The sequence below is a fragment of the Varroa jacobsoni genome, unplaced genomic scaffold (assembly GCF_002532875.2).
Source record: "Varroa jacobsoni isolate VJ856 unplaced genomic scaffold, vjacob_1.0 scaffold_269, whole genome shotgun sequence".
In the NCBI taxonomy this organism is placed as follows: domain Eukaryota; kingdom Metazoa; phylum Arthropoda; class Arachnida; order Mesostigmata; family Varroidae; genus Varroa; species Varroa jacobsoni.
In genome coordinates, this window is record NW_019213171.1 from 124,591 (window position 1) to 145,249 (window position 20,659).

Consider the following 20,659-nt stretch of genomic DNA (forward strand, 5'->3'; position numbering starts at 1 on the left):
TGGTACGCTAGATTCGCCTACGTTATAAACGTTCAACGGCTCTCTTTATTACCGTGATAATCGGCACACACGTCTATGTTTATTGTTATTGCTATTATTAGAATGAGAAAAGTTAGTGACACTATTTACCTATTTCCCGTGTATATATAATCAGATCTTGGTAAACAACGGTAGCTGCCACAGGACGCCAGTGGACAATATTGTGCGCTATAAATACGTTCGTAAATAAGTCTGCTTAGCAGACGAACAGAGACTATCGTAGGGCAAAGCAGACGGAGAGAAACCTTTACTTGTTGAAAACTAAGTTGATTAAGAACGAAGATGGGATTCGTGATGAGGGCCCGAGACATTTCTAACACTGTGCTACCCGTAGAATACGACGAATCCTCTTGACAGCCTTAGCAAATGGTACTGGCACAAAAAACGCGCAGAAGAAAGCGCTTTCAAACTTCTACCATTCTCCCACTTAACAGGTGACTTTCTGGGACATAATAACCCTTAACGCATTTGTATTATTATAGATTTAACAGTCCGCTTAATTAGATACGAAATCGGATTTGAAAGTTGTATACATTCTTTTTTGCACCTTCGTAGGCACAGCTTTGTGTAGAATAGCGACGCTCCCACGTCCCATTTGAATATTGAAGACCTCACGATCGATCGCTTCTAGACGGTAGCGCGAAACATAAAAGGCGTTCAAATTCTGAATACAGTATATAAATTTTTGTATCCCTATTGCGTGTTTCTTTAAGGTACTAACCTGACAATCTAAAGGCACGAGGTGAGACTGATACAATAATTTTCATGCTTTTCACAAACATTAATACTCTACCGGCCTTTGCGGCGAGCTTCTGTAGCCGTCTACTAAACCAGCCGAAAATGACATGGAAGTTTCCAGAAAATGCGTACAACAACAATGGACAACATTTCGACACCAGTAACTCTGTAAGTCAGTAGAAATTCTGTATTCCTATCAACTCAAGCGTATCCAAATTTGGATTGGTACTGCGGTGGGTATTATTTGATTTTCTGAAATCACATTCAATTTTTTTGATACGTTTTAACGTGCTAAGCTCTGTACCAGCGTCTACCAGTGGATTAATTATAGCCTTATTGCGACTAAACGACCGTAACACATTCTACTCAGTATAGATTCGCAATGTTTGACTTCATTCCACAACTGAATAGCATGACGTCAAAAAAACTTTCGGCCTGAAATAGGCCTGAATAATAGATTACTTCAATTTATGCTGTCGGGTCACAACGAGAAATAACATCGAAATCAGCAAAGTAAATTAACTGGAAATACACTTCGAAGATAATTAGATGTGATTTGAAAAAAAAAAACTTAGTTTCTATTCAACGTGTGATAGGTAAGCGCAGTAATATGCCACTGCAGTATGTAGATATACGGACGTCAACAAGTTGAGCTGATTGTCTATCTATTAACAAACAAAAGGTATTAACAAACAGATTTTACATGGGCAAAAGTAGATCAGCAAGATTAACGAAAACTAGAAATGACCGTAAAGGAGAGACGTTCTTTTTTGAGGAATCAGAGCTTCCATCTACCAATCTCTTCTGTCACAGCATCCTAGTCCTTTTCTGTAATATTATATTCAAAATGCTTAAGTATCGAAGACTGTCTTGGGCCAAATATGCTTATCCAGCTCCGAAAAAGAACGACTTATAAAAACATCTCTAGGGAGAATTTAGGTATTATATTTCAAGTTCCGTTAAAGCCGTTGCTGGGCCATGTCAACATGGGCGGGGCATTATGCCCCAATCAACGCTCCAGTGCGAACTCCGACCATAGAGAGCTCCATCAGTCCTAGCTTATTTAGCTATGCAGGCCAGTAAGGTATTGTGGAAACATTGTATTTTGTTTGCCGAGAGATCGGTTGCATTTTCCGCCCTCGGCGCAAAAAAGCGTCTTTCATTCGATGGTTCTCTGGCTGTCTGGACCACTCTTTGACGCGCCTTGCCCTCCATGCCTGAGATCACTCATCTTTTGCAATAGGCTATCCACTTGTTCTAGCGCGTATCTCATGAGGCCGAAAATTTCCTAGGGGAGTAACCTCTATGTGCCCCACCTGAAGCTGTTGGATATTCATTTAAGGGGCGATCGGACTGTATTCGGCTGGCAGGAGGATGGAGTAGGAGCAGGAGGCGGGCCGAACTGGGGCTTCATGTATGTGCCAGGCCGACGCAAGCAACGGGTGCCGGGCGTGGAGGTTCTAGATTGAGGAGGTTTTATGCAAAACAAGCTAATCCGACGGCCCGAGCGACCGCGGCGGCGTGTGCAGCGGTAGGAACGACTCACTAGATTTGCTTTAAAGCGAGAGTCAGCCAAGAGAGAAAGAGAGGGGGGAACGTCGCAGCTTCCGAAGTCTGTGCTACATTCGAGAGAAGACGGGGAACGTTTGTGGGCTGAAAGGAGAAGCAAAGCTTTACGCGATCGACAGCAACGACGATGAGGACGACGGTAAAGGCGTCTATAACGACGGTGGCTGCGAAAGAAGAAAGAGGGTTGCACTTTTCGAAAGGCATCCAAACTTTTTTTAGGGTAAGGGATCTGGGTCCATGCATACTTAAAGAAAACTTGCTTGCTAGATCCAGTGCATGGCTTTTCGACGTACCTTCCTGCTTGTTTGGATGCTCGAATTCGTTCACTTTTCCTGTCCTTTACCCTGCTGCCATCGCCGCCTTATCTTGTCCTATGCTTCTTTTGCGGAATGAACGGATGAAGTATAGCACACCCACGTAGCCGTCACAGGTTAAAACCCTGTCGGTAAGTAAGCGCGTGTGTCTGTTTAGAGCCCTGACAGAAAAAAAGCGTCCCACTGATGTCGACTTTAGCATCGCTGTAGTTGGCTGTCTGGGCTGTCCTGCCCGTGCAGACTACATGTACAGGAGTTCTTGCACACCTGAACATTTCCTCCTAAGGCCAATCTAAGTTTTTTTTTCAGGGATAAGGTGAAGCTATGTGCCCTGCAAGGTTCAAAACGATAGCTATCGAAATGAGACAAGTACTGTTTGTTGTACATACGCACGTCTGCGCGCCACATCGTATTGCCATCGTAACGTTTCGCCGTTGCGTTAGTCGGACGATTGCTGAACATAACTAGATTGGAGCTGCAAGTCTTAGCAGAAGAGGCTTCAGTAACATTTGCAGGTATGATCGTTGAAAATGCCGACGTAAGATGGCTTTGCACGAAAAAAGCAAACTAGACGGAATCATTGGTAAATTCCGCACAAAGACACCGTTGTAAAAAAAAAAAAACAATGAACTAGCAAAGAGAACAGCCTCGTAAGATATGTTAATACCAAGAAAGGTAATGGCAATGTACTAAGATTTCATGCCAAGAGGGATTAAGAGATAAAACAAAGGTCAAGGAGCACAAGTAGGGATCGGCTCTTGGAAGCGGTTAACGGACTTTAAAAGTGACGACGTTAGGAAGGCTATAGATGGAACACGACAACATCAAGATAGAGCAGCAACAAACAGAACGTGGGCGACGATGACAAGAACGAACAAGTCGACGGACTTGCCTAACGATTTCATTCGCTAGCTGATTTCAAGGGAATATCGGTTTGGAAGCCCTCGGACAACTTTTCATTTATTTGGTCACGCAGAACAATGGTCGCCTAATGGTAAGAGCCGTCACCGTCACCGCTTCACAACAGAGCTGCGACAAACACAGTTCAATTTGCGACAGTGAACGACAACACACATTCGGAAAGCAGGCACGAGCAACACGGAACGTCGGTACGCTGATAACTCCTGCTTATGAGATTGTATAGACGATGCGGAACGATGCCGTGAGGGCCAACTCTATAAAATTTAGACAGTCGGAGTTCCAAAAAAGCGGGACGGAAAGACAGATGATAATATTGGCTTCGTTTCACGGACGAGAACGAGTGTTTGATCCTCCTAAGGGAGGAAGCAGTTTCTCGGGAAGGACACTAGGTGGGGAGGTAAAGTGAAACGGCACAATGCCATAGGCAGAACGTGTGGGATAACGAAAAGATCGATTTGCTTGTTCCGTTGATGCAAAGCGGACAGAAACGGCCAAAGAATAATCATCAACAGCAATGATGAGATGATATGATCTCGTCTATCGAAAGGATTACGATAGCGCGAGTTCACCCGGCCTAGCCACTTCGCCTTTGAGAGACGGGGTCCGATGGCCAGTGAATCGGAACGAGTGCTAATGCTTATACTGTGGACGACGACGATCGAGAAGTTAACAATGGATTTATTTCAGTTTAATTTAAATGTTCTTACTTTTTTTGTTTTTTCTAGTTGGCTCTATCGTTCTCGACGTTATCCGTGTTCGTGAGTGCACAAACCCCTCGTTGTAGTGTATTAGCTGTAGACATCTCATATCGTTTCCTCGATATGGCGGACATGACCGCATACAGTAGCGTTGGACCTTAGTGCGTGCAGGCATCTAAAAACAGGCGAAAATTCACAATGAAATAAGATCTGCAAATACTCTATTTTATATAAAGGACGCGAACAAAGCTTAAAATTCATGTAATCCACATTGCATATATTGCGATATATATCATGACCATTGCAAACATCACATGGCGTAAGATAGAGTCATCATACTTCGTCACGTCTATTCTATGCCAGACATTCTCTCCACCTAATCGTTGCATCCTGCCCCTTAGTCACCAGCTCGCATATGTAAAAAAATTGTGCGGTGAGTATATGCAGCTGTCGGACCTCTATTTCTCTGTTCACTTTCGGCGATAGTCTGAGGTAACATAGTCCATCAGTTTGTCATATCACAGAGTAGAATGTTTCTACATTTTCGAACAGCCGATCTACCCTGGTGCGGGCTCCCGCCTTAAAATGTTTCTCCATCCTCTCCCAAAATGTCGACTGTTGGCCAGAGTCATGCTCTCTAAATGTTAGGTGGCACCTCGAAGTCCTTAGAACAGGATCCTTGCAACAATCAGCTTCGTTTGTTCAGGGCACTGATCGTCCCATGCACAAATAATGAAAACGTATTTTTACGGCAAATTGATTTCGACATCGAATATAGTTAGTGTCATGGTCACAATGGCTTTCGGTAAATATTGACTAGTCATCAGAAACTCAGATAGCCTTCTACATCGGACAACTAACACGAAAGGGGAGCTGAGGCCGGGTCAGAACTTTCAAAACATAGGTAACTTATTTAACATCTATCCCGTAACTTCACTGAAGTGTGTTTATCTAGAGCTATGTCGTTTCATGGGAGCATCTGGCTACAAGAAGGCAGACAGCGGTAAACTGAAACCAAAAGGCAGTTGAATTCCAAGATCAGACTGACTAAGTACTTTCCTAAATGATGAGACGTCCAGGAGAAATCAGGTAGACGAAAGTTTAGCACGCCTATGTTTTCCTTTACTGAAGGCATAGCAACTTACAAAGTGCATGACATCTCGTTTGTGTAACTTATGTGGCTCGTCCATAGCTCGTAGCTCCGACAAAGTAGAATCATGGAAGGTAGCAACATCCATTTAACATTTGGGTGGGCTGCAAAATTTTATACCCTGATGTAGCCATGCATGTAGCATGTCTACAGTATGCATATTCCTTATAAGTTGAAAACGAACAAGCATTAAAATCATCGAAATTTGCGCATGTTACTATATTATGTATGCCTCTTTCCATTTTGTCCATTATTGATATAAATTAACTTGTCTTAAAAACAAGTTTATATAATTATAATGTTCAAATAGAAAGTTTGTAATACCATTCTACTCGAGCCATTTTTAAATAATTGCATTTACCACTAAACCCAGAAAAGGTCTAAATTATTAATTATACACACGATGATATCATTACCAGTAAAAGCGAATCTTTATAAAAAAACTGAAATGAACACCAGTACAATTTCTAGGTATAGCGCAACATCTTCTATGTCAATACATAGCTACGAGTATAGAACTTGTCGTATCCTAATACCTTTAAACACATAATTATAACAACTAATTCCCAATAGATCTCTCTCTCTTTCTTTCTGAGAGCATGGGTTCCAGATGTATGATGATCAGCATATTTAGATGCGACTCTTACAGTTTCCGACGTCCTCTGTGCAGCTAATTTTGGCACAAGACACTGTTTCCTATCCGGATTTTATTGCCGTGAATTTGGCACTTTTATACGCGTAGAGTTCAACTCGAAAGGCAAGAGCAGCTAGTCGCCTAGTTTACTTACTCTCCCCACAAGACCCCAACTCCGCTCCGTTGAGGCCGTTTTCTACATCCAAACCCATTTGCTACAAGATTGCAGAGAAGCGGGCAATTTAAAGCTCGCATTATATAGAACGGCCAAATGTCACTAGCCTTCAACGAGCTCGTTTGGCCCGCTTGCCTCACTAAGTCCGAACTATATGCTGCTGCCTGAAGAGCAATCTGCATCCTACTGTGGGGGCAAAACAGTTATATTCGCCCAGCCGCACACTGGATACAATCAAGCACCGAGAACTTTGCTGATGCTCGGCAAAATCGTCGTGTCGTACTAGGTAACCGACAAACGTCGAGCCGTTTGGTGTCAGAACGAACCCTTCGTGTCACAACCTTTTGAGTGAAGACAGTAGTGGCTATCTCGTCCCTCTGGTCTTTGTCCTTTTTTATTTGTTAACAAGATTCAGCTTAAGGAGAGACGAGAGCGAGGCCAGCTGGAGCGGCCAGTGAGAGCTAAAAGGACCACGAAGTCAGACACGGGGCATACGGCGTTTTTCCGATAGATCAGTTATCCCTGGCCAGTCGGAAGTGGTCGGCGATTCAGTCTGTCTGTTTGACAAAAACGAGCAGTGCATATGTATAAACACCACAATTTCAAGCGGAGCCGATGGCAGCACTAGTGTGTTATATTTGCTGTGACCCACTTTCCAATGTTCTAGCTACATTTGGCTAGCCAGAGATGTAAGTAGTGCGCACCAATGCAGCACAACATCACTATAACCTCCTGCAACTTATGCCCTAATATGAAACAGGCTGGCCGGCTCCGACTTATATTGAGGACCGCCAAGCTTTGACAGGATAAGACAGCTTGGGCGGTGTCAAGTCCCTTCTACCGAATGCCTATCTTGTACACCCAACCACTGATCAGCACATTCGCTTACTACACAGCTGCTCCTACTTTCGGTGTTGCCTTTTCTACTATTGTCAGTAGTACGACTACTACTACTACTGGTGTTGGTGGCGGGCAGCTGTAACCGCACATCGCGTCGCAGTAAATCCGTGTGCCGGTCACAAACTAAGCTAGAATGTGCATTGTGACGATCCCCTATCCATATAGTTGTTTGGAGGACAGCAAGAGTTGTTACAAGCGGATATAGGGCGGGGGCAATCGTTCGTCCCCTTTGCATGCAGGCTGAGAAGGGTACAGATGTAAATGGGGCTACTTACAACGAGGGAGCATACGATGGCTCGAGTTAGAAAGAATGAAAACAAAAGGAAGCGGGGGCAGGTACATTGCCGTCCCCGAAAGAACCTTAGTTTGGTATAGTAAAGGGGTAATAGTAAAGTTTTCGTTTATGTACTAATCTATAACCTAAGGTAAGTAGCTGCTCACAATAGCATGCAAACACATACTACCTAACAGTAAGGGTCTGTGCTAACGCTGCCGGTACTCAAAGGGAAAGAAAAAGCTCAATCGAATGTGAATTCAAACCACCCGCTAACATACGCACATCGCGCATAGGTTTAATACATCAAGTCTGCGACGGAGGACTTAATCTTGATGAATTTGTCCAGTAAAAATGTTTACCGTTTGAAGTAAAGTGAGGTCTGATGCATTATAGATCTAGTGGGACAAAATAGATTATGAAATACTATCAAAAACCGGTAATTTTATATTGCATTTGGCCTAGCCAGAAATTGTTTCACCTCATTCATTGCTATAACGACTGTGGAAGCTTTGATGCTAAACTGAGCAGAGAAATAATTTTTAGAAAAAAGAAAGGGTAGGCCCAAGTCCTCGCTGCCAGATAGCTTTTTCTTTAACATTAATGGATTTTTTAAATGACCTATTTATTTTTAGTCAACTCTCGAAACATGTTCGACCAAAACGGAAGGAAATACAACCAGTAAACTTTGACAGTGTTTATAAGCTGCTGCTTTAGTATTTCTTTCACTAGATCTTTTCTTTTACCAGCCTTTCATTCTGAGCGCATCCACAGCCCCAATGGATCTTGCATGAAACGCCTGCCCGCCCTTTTCCGACGTTGATCCCCATGCAAATGCTCAATTACAATTATACGTCCAACGGCTAGCAGCAGCTGCAGCTCAAAGGATAATAAATGGAATCTTGATTGCGCAGGGTAAAATAAGCATCAGCGAAGGAAATCAATCTTGAAACTTTTTGAAATTAAGAAGACATTAGGACTGAGATTGAAGTTTTCTAACTTACAATTTAATATTGCTCACTCAACGTAACGCACAGTAGCGCCTCGGCTAACTGGCAAACGTCTCCCGGGAAGGATCTTCCTAGGCCAACACAACGCAATTCAAGAAGCGCAGCAGAAAGTAAACGGTGTCGAACCGTTCGCTAATAAGTAATCTAATAAAGGCCTTCCTTCTTTGGCTTAAGTCTTAGCGAAGGACAGACAAAACACGGGTCGCCACTCACGCTTTCTTAAATGTTGAGCCAAGGATGGGCCTAGAAGCGCACCACTCAACCACAACTATAGCTGCAGGATAGATAGAAGAGGCGCAATCATCGCTTTACCGACATCAGCGGGACGTACCATCATCTTGCCTAACAAAGAAGGAGGGAGGTTGCAATCTGATGCAACAAGAGTACAGGGCTGCGAGAAGCGAAGATGTTAGAAGGGCTAGAATGCATCAAACGAGGACATGGCGAGCGTAGTGTTGAAACAAAGTGTACCTATTTGAGTCCTCCATAACAAAAACAGGGCAGGTTTAAAGGGTGCACATCAAGGTTTTCTGCGTCCGGTACAAGTTAGAGGTTCTTAATGCAATTTGCTTGTCGTTGTTGTCATCGATGCTGATATGCCAAGAACAGTACCATTATTTAATTAAAGTGGAAACTTTTCTAAATCAATAGGGCATCCTTTATATGGAAACGAGCGATTTTCAGATCCAATTAAATCATATACATGATGCGAAGGGCGCAACCGCCCTCCATAATATGCCCATTTCAGCGTCAGTTATGTTTTGCTTTTAATTCAGTGAGTGTGCGAGTATTTGGAAGTGCCTTACATTTCCTCCCCATAATATTACATATTGAGGATTAGTTCCTGTCATAAGCGATGGGCTAATTCGAGCGATATTTGCGTGGCAAGAGTCTAGCACAACATGTGCCAGCTCAGCTTTGAAATCTGTCTTCGTAATGTTGAATATGTAATTAATTTCTACTCTGTTACATTATTCTATTGTAGGGAATTGTGGTTAGCGTTACCTTTGGGCTGACACACGACATTCTTTTCCATCCAGTCATTAAAGTGCTGTCGTCTTCGACCATATAGTTTTTAGGAAGAGCACCAGAGGCCTGCGTTTTTAGCCTCTTCTATTACGAGCGAGCTCCCTAATTGTGTATGCTGTACTGCGGTAGATCGACGATATAAACTTGGTTACCTTTACTATATGAAGTAAGGTTAGAGCTTACTAAAAATTCATGGTTGTGAGTTGAACACAGCCTTAGTTTCGTGTATGTGCGTTCATGATGGGTATGTTTGACACGAAATTCTCGCCGCCCCTCCAGATCTCACTTGCCCTTTCTCCTCGTTCACTCGTCCATCCGGTCGTCACAGCGAAAACTTCAACGCGGACCTAAATGCGGACGCTACGCTCGACTCTTCAAGTTTAATGCCGAGGATAGATATGCGAGTGTGCACGTGTCCATCTTCCGAACAGCTGCTGGCATTGTTCGTAAACGAAGTATCGTTCTCGCCAGGCTCCGCTAAGTTTGACGTGCAATGTATACAAAGGTCGGCGCCGGCAGAAGGAAGAGGACAGCGCTGTACGCCTTTTTATTCTACTATATCTGTTCTAAATTTACAGTTTTTGATACGCTTTATTGTCCTTAAGCAATGCTATAAGACTACGAGTAAACGAAAGTGTGAAGGCCGCCAACCTAGTGCTGACCTACACGCCAGCAGGATACAGGCAAAAGCACTTTCAAAATGTCTTTGTAGTTTATCTTCGATACGCCCGTTCAGGGGGTTTCGATTGTTAAAACAAACTATTATATTATACGAAAGGTTTTCCACTTCAATTGGTAGTCGGCCGATGTGCAGTTGGCCGTTGGCGAAAAGCTTCGTGGGTACAAAGCTCTCCGGGAGGGGACGCAGAGGCACCCCTGGGGACGCCGGTGTTGAACAACGCGCACGGCAATATTTCTCGTTTCCCACATGCGTTTGTAGCATCCTTTATATATAACACTCACGTCGTTGAGTTAATGAGTAATTTCATGGATCGTGCTCGGTAAAGAAATTGTTAGGCAACAGACACTAACCTGGGTAATGTCTAACGTTATATATAACATGCAAACGTATAGTGGAAAGCACTAGTATCGTATAAAGCTTGAACTCCCCAAAAGAAGTAGACACAGACATAAATATATGATAACATAGAATATAAATGGATATAAATAATTTTCCAGCATTCTATTTTGTGATCCGTGCCAGTTTGCTCTCCAATACAAAATATTCTGTATCAAAACCCATGTGGACCATGTTGACCCAACAACCCGAATATACTAGACAAAGAATAGACGATTCATTCAAAATGCTTTATAACAGTGTAGCCTAAAGCCTGAAAAAGAAGGTATCTACAAGATATCCTTGTATTAATAACATTTCATGAAACACCTGAAAGATAACGTCGTCATCATCATCATAACGATGAATGTTTTCAAACAGCTGTTTAATCCTCAAACAAGCAAATTTGTTTGCTTTTTGAATGCTCTTGCTTAACGCGGACCTTTCTCCTGAAGGTTAGAACCTGCTTTTACTTAGTCAAAGACAGCACTTAAAGTCGGTGGAGGCAATCATCGAACGCTGCACAATCCACCATATTCCTTTCTCACTTATATTTCTTACGGCAGCCGAAATACCTCAGAGGCTTAACCTCATACTGTTTTCAGTTTTCGTCGGTTCACTACTAACTTAACAATCAACATCACACAGAATTACGGTGCCCCAAAGAAGAACACTTATATATTTCCTGATTTATTCGGTCTGTAACAATCATGTTTAAGTATTAGAAGAGTCGAAGAAGCACAGAAGAGTTTTCAGAGGGTAATGGAGTCGGTCAGCGTATCTAGGCACTCCACATGACATTAGATTTCGAACCTAGACCACAACGTGTTTCTAAAATTAAATCCGTTACCAACTAAGCGTACGTTTGTTACGTGTGCATGGCCTAGGCTAAATTAAAAAGCGTTATAATTTCTAGTTAGCAAATAACCTAATTCGTTTTGGATACGTGCATATACTTCCAGCCATAGTAAATATTGAATTGATATTGTAACAGCTTTCTGTTACGCGTACATTTCAACGAAACGCTTTGGTTTTAAGTGGTCATCTGTTACCAAATATGGCGCTGACTTTCTTGTTCTGGACGAGTATAGTACGTAGAGTAATTATTTTCTAATAACTCATCCTTTTTTCCAATTCAAAAAACTTTGTGAGGTGTCTGTTATATATATATATATTGAGCGCTTATAATGAGTACAAGTATGCCAATGTATGCGTTTCGTGACAAGAGATTTTACCTTGCACAGCCAATGCGCGCTACCTTAGGGTTGACAACTCGATATCTATCAAGTGTTTTGTGTAACAGATATATCGTATTTATGCGGAGATTATGTATCTATTTTTTGACAAGTTGTAACATGTTCTTCGGCGGAACAACTATAGGCGTAGAAACGCGAAGACCTTAGATTTTCATAAGATAGTGTACTTTATTTTGTACCAAGATTGTGAATAGGGCTAATAGACGTACAGATACGGTAGAACGGACAATCTACCAGAAAATCTTGTTACATGAATTTCTGGTGTGCTATACGCCTTACGAATCGAAGTGTCTATTGCCGCTTCCATCACTGCTCCATCTATAAAGCTGCGTATTTATGTTCTAAGGAACACCGAATTATAATAAATACCTTAAAAGTACTATTCACATTATCGACTCTACCTTTTCTGATCTGTTCAACATCCCCCAGCCTTACTCCCCCCTGCACTCCTTTTAGCTCTAGCCGCAGCAATTAATTAAGAGGAGGTTAACTAGAATCAGGCGTAATCACAATATTGGGAAGGATTATGGCTTGTGCGTCCATGTCATTTCTCTTGCGTCTTGGCCGTATGCTCTGGCGTTTTCAATAGAGGCGACGCTACTTACGCTGCAGGAAGCACGGCCTGCCAGCTTTCCAGTACAACCATCAGCATAAACAACACCAGCAGTTTGACCATCGGTGGCAAGTAAGCCCAGAACCAAACATGTACAGAGATAGATAGTCACCCCACTGACTGACTGGTGAGCCGACGCGTTGCTACAAACGCAGCCACATTAACTATTCTATACAGAATTCACTCACTATAGGCGACAACTCATTAATATGTTAATGACGATCATATAATTTACGTGGCAGCGGGCAGACGTCGGGCGGGCGTCGTAGTCTGCGCGCGCGGTAGAAGCCCAGGTGGCCGCTTTATTGGACAAACAAGCCAACGGACTTATGCCCACTGGCGGCAAAATTGTCAGGTACCAACTGGTGATGCCTATTCTTTCTGGGAATCACAGCAATGTTTAACCCTCTTAACTCGGTTGTTGTAGGACATTCGGCAGTAACGTTTGCGACGGCTCCTGCCATCATTAGAGCTCTGTAGCTGTTCAGGTGTCCGTCTGCTTAACGCCGGTTAGCCTGTTGGCTTACTTACCTGTTTACGAAATAAAGCTCTGATCTGTGTACCCGAGTCAGCTGCGTATGATATTAGCAGCTGCGGTAGGGTTGTGGTAACATCTGATATTCCGTTCTGCTGCTTCTGTTATTGTTGTTACTATTGTTCGTGCGCTCAGTGCGGAATCGCAGTTGAATTAATTGTATTCAGGTGTCGCCTGTTATCTATTTGTCTGTGTCTTCGCCTTTTTTTGTCTGTTTGTGTATCTGCCTATCTATAATATATATATAACATCTAATGTTGTATGGGTCAGTCTGCTATCCAGTCACACGCGTTAGTTCGAGGTCACAAACACAAACGAGTTAGGAACGGTCCATATATGAACAGGGACGGATACGGCCAGCGGCCATTACGCTTATACATGAATAGACACACGCTGGTGTTCATCATTCCGATAGGAGTAACCGTAGCCGCGGTGATGCTTTGTGTGTACAATGTTATCATTCAGCCCGCTTCATGCCATATGTTATACTCTAAAACTATAGGTAGTATGACTCGTATTTTATTATAACCCAGTTGAAACTGATCAGATTTTTTTTTTTTTTTTTAGCATATGGACGTGCGCTCGCGTCCACTGACATCCACGAAAATCCTCTCAAGGGCACAAGTAGGCAGGAACGCAGCAACGCATACGGACACGACATGCCCAAATTTTTACAGTACACATGTAGTGCGTACACGGCGGAACTTGTTGATCGATTAGCTTGCAAAATGGCGTAAATCTATCTCTTTCTTTCTGTCTTTTTCTATATTATGTACGTATCGTTGCGGCCAGCACAATGGGTGAAAACGTCAGTGGGAAAAAGAAACAGAGCAAGTTTAAGAATCCGTTGTATTGATACACGAGAGTACCATTGCTGCGGCTGCTAATGTAACTACGTACACGAAATGGCACTTAGTCTAACATGGTTGAACGAGACGTGCAAGCTAACACGATCAGTTAGTAGGAATTATGAAGGACATTCACCACTGACTTGTGAGTTATTTTTCTCCTTAGACGCTTCCTTTGCGTGGAACTATATAGCGTATCGCATCTGAACTAAGACAAACTTTGGCGGGCTTTTTGTCACAGCGGGAATGCGTTCATCCGCCACTCTTGCTATCCTGAGCCTATTCTTTCTAGAACAAAACAAATTCGTCACAGAGGAAAACAATGCACGTCTTTCGCAGTTTGAACGAGAATAAACTATTACCTAATCTCTTCGTTATGGACGAATCCTTTAATAATACTAATTACTTTTCGTTTGTAATCCACGATCTACTTTATTGCCTGTTTTTTATGCTGCTCGTAACGGAGAAGAAGACATTGCGCAGTTATTTATCGAAAAGTTGAAGAGGATAAAAGGGAATTATTAAAAAGGGAACATTTTGAAAATGGCCAATGCAAAGTTTAGATCTCTAATTGAAACTGTGATCTAATAGTCAGATGATATTTCTGGTACATTAAAAAAATTCTACCAACAGGTATATACGATATAAAAAACAAGGCATAAGAAAACATCCCAATTTAGGTTTCATACTTTGTATATAACAGCAAGCGACAGTTACGTCTAAAGGCTAATCTACGCTAAATCTAAAGTCTTTTCGTATAGCTCAATAATGACAACTGAAAAACACAAGTTCCATTTAGGATAGACTACGGGAGCAGAGTGCCTAACCATTCGTGCTATTCATATCAACCAGTCTGAAAAAAATACTATGTGAGTACATTTACTATAATTACTATTAGATGAAGGCACTATTCAGCGGCCATATTTTCTGTTTCACATATATATATATATATATGAGTTTGTTACACTACGATAGAGCTGCAATTTTGGCTCCATGAATATAAGGCTCCGTTTCTGATATCGGACAGTAAATTCGCTCTTAAATCAGAAAGCGTAAGTGCAATTCCAGTGTTTTCTGCGCGGAGTAGAAACGGCGCTGTGTGGTTCTGATACGTTGAAGATCGTAGCCTTAAGACAGATGTATTCCGGCTATTAGATCTACGTTACGTGAAATTCGAGGTAACGAGTTGTAACTGACACTTATTTGCGTGTAAGCGCTACTCTCTAAACATCGAGAAGACTGATATGATGGTCGCCAATGATGGTCTGGATGCTCAATGCTGAAAAGCAGGCTCATTTTTGGCAAAATACAATAAGAATTCCAGCGAACGAAAAAGAATATTCTAAAACGGCGTCTGCTGCATACATTTCTGGCTATTTTTACAGTTCGAATAATAAATTCCTTTTATGCACACTTTCAGTGACGATGTTGTCAAATGTGACTGTATTTCTATCCTTCTTTGGATAAGATCCGCTACTTTACAATTGGAAGCACGGCCAGGAAGTGCGTCACACATAATAATTGGGCGGCACTCACGTATTTCTTAAGCGGTATTACAATTAAACTGCGTTAGGCCCTGTATATACAGATGTAGAGGCAATTAAGCTTTTCATCTACATGTTAAACCTGTTTATTATTATCGTCGGTGCTGGTCACACTCGATAGTATCGAATGGTCAGAAAGTGATGGCTCTTAGTAGAAAAGGTAACGGGACATTGCAGGGTTGGCAATTTCGTGTGCGATGCCAAAAAGGGTAGGACAGATGTTGTAAATCAAAGAGATAATGGCGCAGTCCTTCAAATCGAATCCGACAAAATCCGTGAAGAACCTTGTGTTTGTGTCTGTGCTGAGTCTCGAATGTGCCTTTAAAGATATGCCTATGCATTCTGTCCACGTACAATGAAAGCTGAGCTCCTTCTCAATATTCGCTTCCCCCCCCCCCCCCCCCCCATTTTGCTTTTCTCTATAAATCCCTTCCAGTGACGGTGGTAATGCATTTCTGTATTATGATTATATTTCACTGGTCTCTCTCAGCTAGCTAATACAGACCGTGGCGTCCTCAAAGAGAATACGTGCAAGCACTTTTGACCTATAACGCCAATAACAACCCAAAAGATCCCGACTTGATTCTTGTTACCTGTCTGCCTCGTTGACATGTATCCCCGACGGATTGCTGGTACCATTCTCCCAGCCACAGCACCATCTATCGTACTGTCAGTATTAGAGGGAAACTGAATTGATTTTGGCAGCTTGCAGCATAAAAGAATATATAACGACTTTGGCTAGTCCGACTACTGACAATCATAGCAGGTGGCCTCTTCAATTCCCTTCTGATTCCTCAAAATAGCGGAAACGCTGCCGACTATTAGAGACTGTGCGATTGTATGGCTAAATAACCGACAACTTCACAACAATGGCGGAGGCTTCAAAAAATAATCGAAAATTTACGCTGCTGTAGCTTCCGCGACTTTATCATCTACCCAGAAACGAAGCGTGAGTAACACGTAAATGATATCGAATTTTAACTTTGACCAAGTTGACGAACTGTATGCTCGACTTGAACAGCGCGGTAGGTCGAGAGTATCATGAAGGCAACGAAGATGAGAGCAGGAACAAATGAAGTGGTAGGTTTCCTTCGATGGTACGACACTGCCAGTCACGAGGGCATACGTTTCGCTGTTGTTGTGCGAAGCGCTGGTCCCTTCATAGGATACGATTATCAAATATTGTAGCATGGCCGCAATCGGTAGTCTACTGTAATTGAAAGCATTACAGGGTCGAGTAATTTTTTTTTATGCATTCACTACTTTGCCGACGGATACGCTTAAACACACTCCCGTAGATACGTGCTTACAGACGGACGGATGGACTCACACAAATTTTCAGACGAGACAACTACGACCCGAATCTAGCCAGGCGTAACGGGTTGCAAGTACGTAGTTACAAAATGCAGTTTTACCACAATGGGATTAAAATCTAATTTGAAGGGCCTATTGGCAGAGTAGTATCGCTCAGATGACATGCCGTTATACGTTTCCGGTCTTAACTTACCGGCCGGTTAATGTGTATGTACTCACTATTATTGTTGTTGCCGTTGGCCATGCTGTTTTTACCATTGATTTGCTGCCATCAACCGTTTGCCCCTGTCGGGCCATTACGCTTCATTCGTATACGCTGTATCGTGAACACGCACACACATACGAATACAGGCCCAGATTCATGAAGCGACAAAAACTCCCTTTGTATATAGCTTTTTTCTTTTCTGGATGTCCTGTGTGGGTCAAGCAAAAGCAATGGCATCAGCGGAGCGATGGCAGGAATTAGGGATGGCTCAACTCCTACATTGCCTACGAACGGCCACATCTCTTTTCAAAAAAACACGTCGGCTAGCAGACACGAGAAGCATATTCGGGTAGGAAAATCTATGCACACAGACAGTTCCATTTGTGGATGTACAGCGGCTTCCACAGGATACTGCAGTTAGATTTTTGATCGCTGGCTGAACAATGATGAAGGATCCAATACGCCAGAACGCGATTTCTGACAAAACGAATTCGAACAGAATAATTGTCATATGTAGGGGGATTTATTCCGTGACTGGGCGTATATACGCGTACGCTACTAAGGTCTCCGACGCTCATCGGTACGGCAACGACGACAGCTGTCACGTCGAGTCAACTCATAAATTTCACAGCTTATTTATACCGTTGTTAAGTTACTGCATACTACATTTGCACATAACCATATGTAGCTCTTAGTAGCTTTAGCAAAATTATATATATTAAATACGCTACGTAAAAGAATTAGAGAGAAATTAAATTTCGGGCGGATAGCAGGCCAACCGCTGCAAAATTAAGACTGTAAAAATGCGTAAAAAGTCTTAAACAGACTAACCGTTGAAGCTTACCTATGTGGACATATGTATGTATAAAAAAAAAAGTAAATTTTTGCAAAAATTTTACTCATCTTCAAAACGTTTATCTCAGGTCTGAATAAACGTATGTCAACAATGTTAGGATACTTTTTTTTTGGCTTTGAATTTATTTTAGTTTTTAAAAGACGACAATCTGATGCGGCCCATGTTACTCGAAGTAACTGAAGGAATTAAAAAAGCCATCTACCTAGAAAAACGATTACATCAAAAAAGTTCTTCCTTCGGTGACGTTTCAACGGTGGTAGATTCTGCTTTGTAGGAAGAAAGCGAAACGTGAGCTAGAATCCATAAAAAAGTTTTAATAGGAAACGATAATAGCTGTAAAAATCTATTGAATTATACTAATATTATAATTATTATTATGATTATAATTGCTTAATCGAATAATTTAATTTATCATTACAGAGGCTTACTAATGCCGTGGAGGTAGAGACGTGTGAACATGTCCGATGTTTGATATCAGAAAACAGGCTGAAGCACACATTTGTACATGTGAATCGATGCTTTATATCTAAGGATGGGCTGTTTCCAGGGATTTTTGAACTCGTGCGACAGTTTTCGAGCTCGAAGTACAAAGAAATTATATACTAAATGAAGTCGACCCTATGGACAGTTTCTCCTAGTTAATCCGCTGGCAATACACACGGATGCACTATGGTGGTTCAATAAACAAGCTTCATAGCGTTCTGCAATCCTGATCACGAAACCAATGCCAAAGAGAACGCAGTTTTAATATATGCCAATATTTATGTAGAAAAGCCGATGTAATTGCAACGACTCTTGCTAGCTATATGAAAGTCTGATCAATACAGAAAGGTCGTGAAGAGTGAAAGAAACGATGAGTTAACTTATTTCCCCCGGGAAACTTAAGGGTCGTAAAATCATTAGGAATGATAATTAGTAAGGGTTAAGTGACGAGTACGAAATTAGCAAAGTCTAACACGAATGAAAGGCTGATTGTGCAACTGAGCTAAAGATTTGCCTCCTATTAGTTCCAGTTACAAAGGTGGGGTCGTTGTCCAGTTAAACATACTTCAACGACTTTCTGTTTCGACTATTAGGCAATTAAATTACATCGAAGCGAGACACACATATAGCAGTAAATATACAAATGATCTGTTCAAGATGTTTTTATTACGTACCATTTTTCGTTTTCTTTATTAGTATGGCTATTATGAACAACATTTATACTACTAGCTCGAATGGATTGGGTTGAATTAATAAGTTTGCATCACCTTGATTGAGCACATCCTGAACTCTTCATCTTATAGACCAAATATAGCTGTGCCGTTTTACGTAGTATTTACAGAGAAACTGCATCCCTTGTCAAACGCTTTCTTTCCTTCAAAGATATTTTACTTATTTTCTATATGAATTATCCGACTGAAAAATAAATGCCAGATATTGCTTTTTCATGATGAAGATGAGACCGCGATACCTTGTTGTACGATAGTTTGAATATTTCAGAGCTTTTGGATCAAACGTTCTAAGTATCGTATTAAAAGCCCTGATAATTACTACATACTCTTCCATCTTCGTTTCTAGCCGCAGATACCTCTAGGGACAAGCCAATCCAAGCGACGAAGAAGAAACGGTGTCAGCATGGCAGGACGACGCCGACGTCATTCCCGGCAGCTCACTAAACCACTAATGGGAGTATTAGTAACCGAATGTGAGTGCAGCAAACTGCCAGTATGACTTGAATTAAAGACGAAGATTGGCCTATGACAGGTTATTTGGACCTGGTTTAATGGAAGAGAATACCCCAATGTCCCAGCCTTTTGACGTTCATGGTAATCTTGCTGGCCGTTTGTCCAGCAGTACCAACTGTTGGTCGACGTCGTCTGTCCGGTGGATCTGCCACTTGCGGCTTCTTTCGATCTTGAAGAAGTTTCCAAGAACTCGCTGAGCGTTTTTGGATCATTCTTTAGGATAGAAGGCGGGAAGTAGGTAAACAAGCAAGGAATGGTAGTTGGTGGGGAAGAACTGGCTGTTGTTGATATTGCTCTACAGGCCCACAGATCTAGCGATTTCTTGTGCATCCTACCAGTCCTAAATACCGCTTCCGTTGGTAACCAAATGCATCGACTCTATGCTCAACGGGCTAGAAGGGAAAACGGCCATTTTCTATATCGCTTCATAGGAAAATACGTGTATTTACAAAGATAGAGTGAGGACACGTGGCTTCGATACCTATCAAAATAATATGCATATAAACATATAACAGAGAATTTCCGAATACTGTAGTTACCAACAGCTCAAATCGGCTTAAATTTAACGTACTAACGCTTACAGTAAAAATGCATAATTTACGGAGGGCCAGTTCGATTGGTCACTTGAACCGAAATGGAAGCGGTCCCGTTTCGACAGCTGTCAAGTATCATGACCGGCATAAGTTTAATTGATGACGCGCTTTAGACAGAGACATTTTACAGTGTCGGAAAATTTTGTCCCATTCTGTTTTGATGCACCAACGACATTTTCCACGTTGAGGCATATTAGACAGAGTCGGCGGTGCAAACTACACTCAGAGAAAATTAGGATTTTCACTAGATGTACTTTTCATTTGTAAGGTGACTTTGATGGGCTATGCAAGCTTTGGTCGGATGCTGACGCTTAGGCCCGGGGCGAAACCAAGCACATGTTTGAGTTTCGACTTGAAATGTAGATCTGATCCCTTTTGCGATAACAAGCTTCGTGTGACGACAGGAACGAAAGGGTGGAAGGAAAAAAAAGCTAGCAAAGCGGCTGAGGAAAAGGAAAGCTGGTCCTAGCCTACACACGAAGACTGGGGGCTCCTGCTGCAACGGTAGATCGACTAAGAACTTTTTCTACGACAGTCTTCTGCATACGCAGAGTTCACGGAGGTACATACTCAACCAAACGGCAGTCGTATTACTTCAGCGATAAATTTTCACTCAGTTTGCAGATGCGGAAAGATAAAAGGTGGAGGACAAGAAACAGA

The 20,659-nt window shown here is 42.1% G+C and overlaps 1 protein-coding gene across 8 annotated transcripts in view; it reads left to right on the plus strand.

Annotated features, from left to right (window-relative positions):
• The window catches only part of LOC111258839 (uncharacterized), a 107,389-nt gene extending 88,962 nt beyond the window's left edge, over positions 1–18,427 (plus strand). For 4 of the 8 annotated variants that reach the window (XR_002679225.2, XR_002679224.2, XR_015310308.1 and 1 more), the window contains 2 exons: positions 753–945; positions 13,480–14,137. Coding sequence is in view for 1 of the 8 variants with exons in the window: in XM_086967610.1 (XP_086823736.1) it covers positions 13,480–13,632 (153 nt within the window). In the remaining 7 variants the exon portion in view is untranslated. Of the gene's footprint in view, positions 1–752; positions 946–13,479; positions 14,138–18,099 lie in introns of those variants that run through there. The other 4 variants (XR_002679223.2, XM_086967610.1, XR_015310307.1 and 1 more) reach the window with 3 other exon arrangements.
• Positions 18,428–20,659: the final 2,232 nt, after the last annotated feature.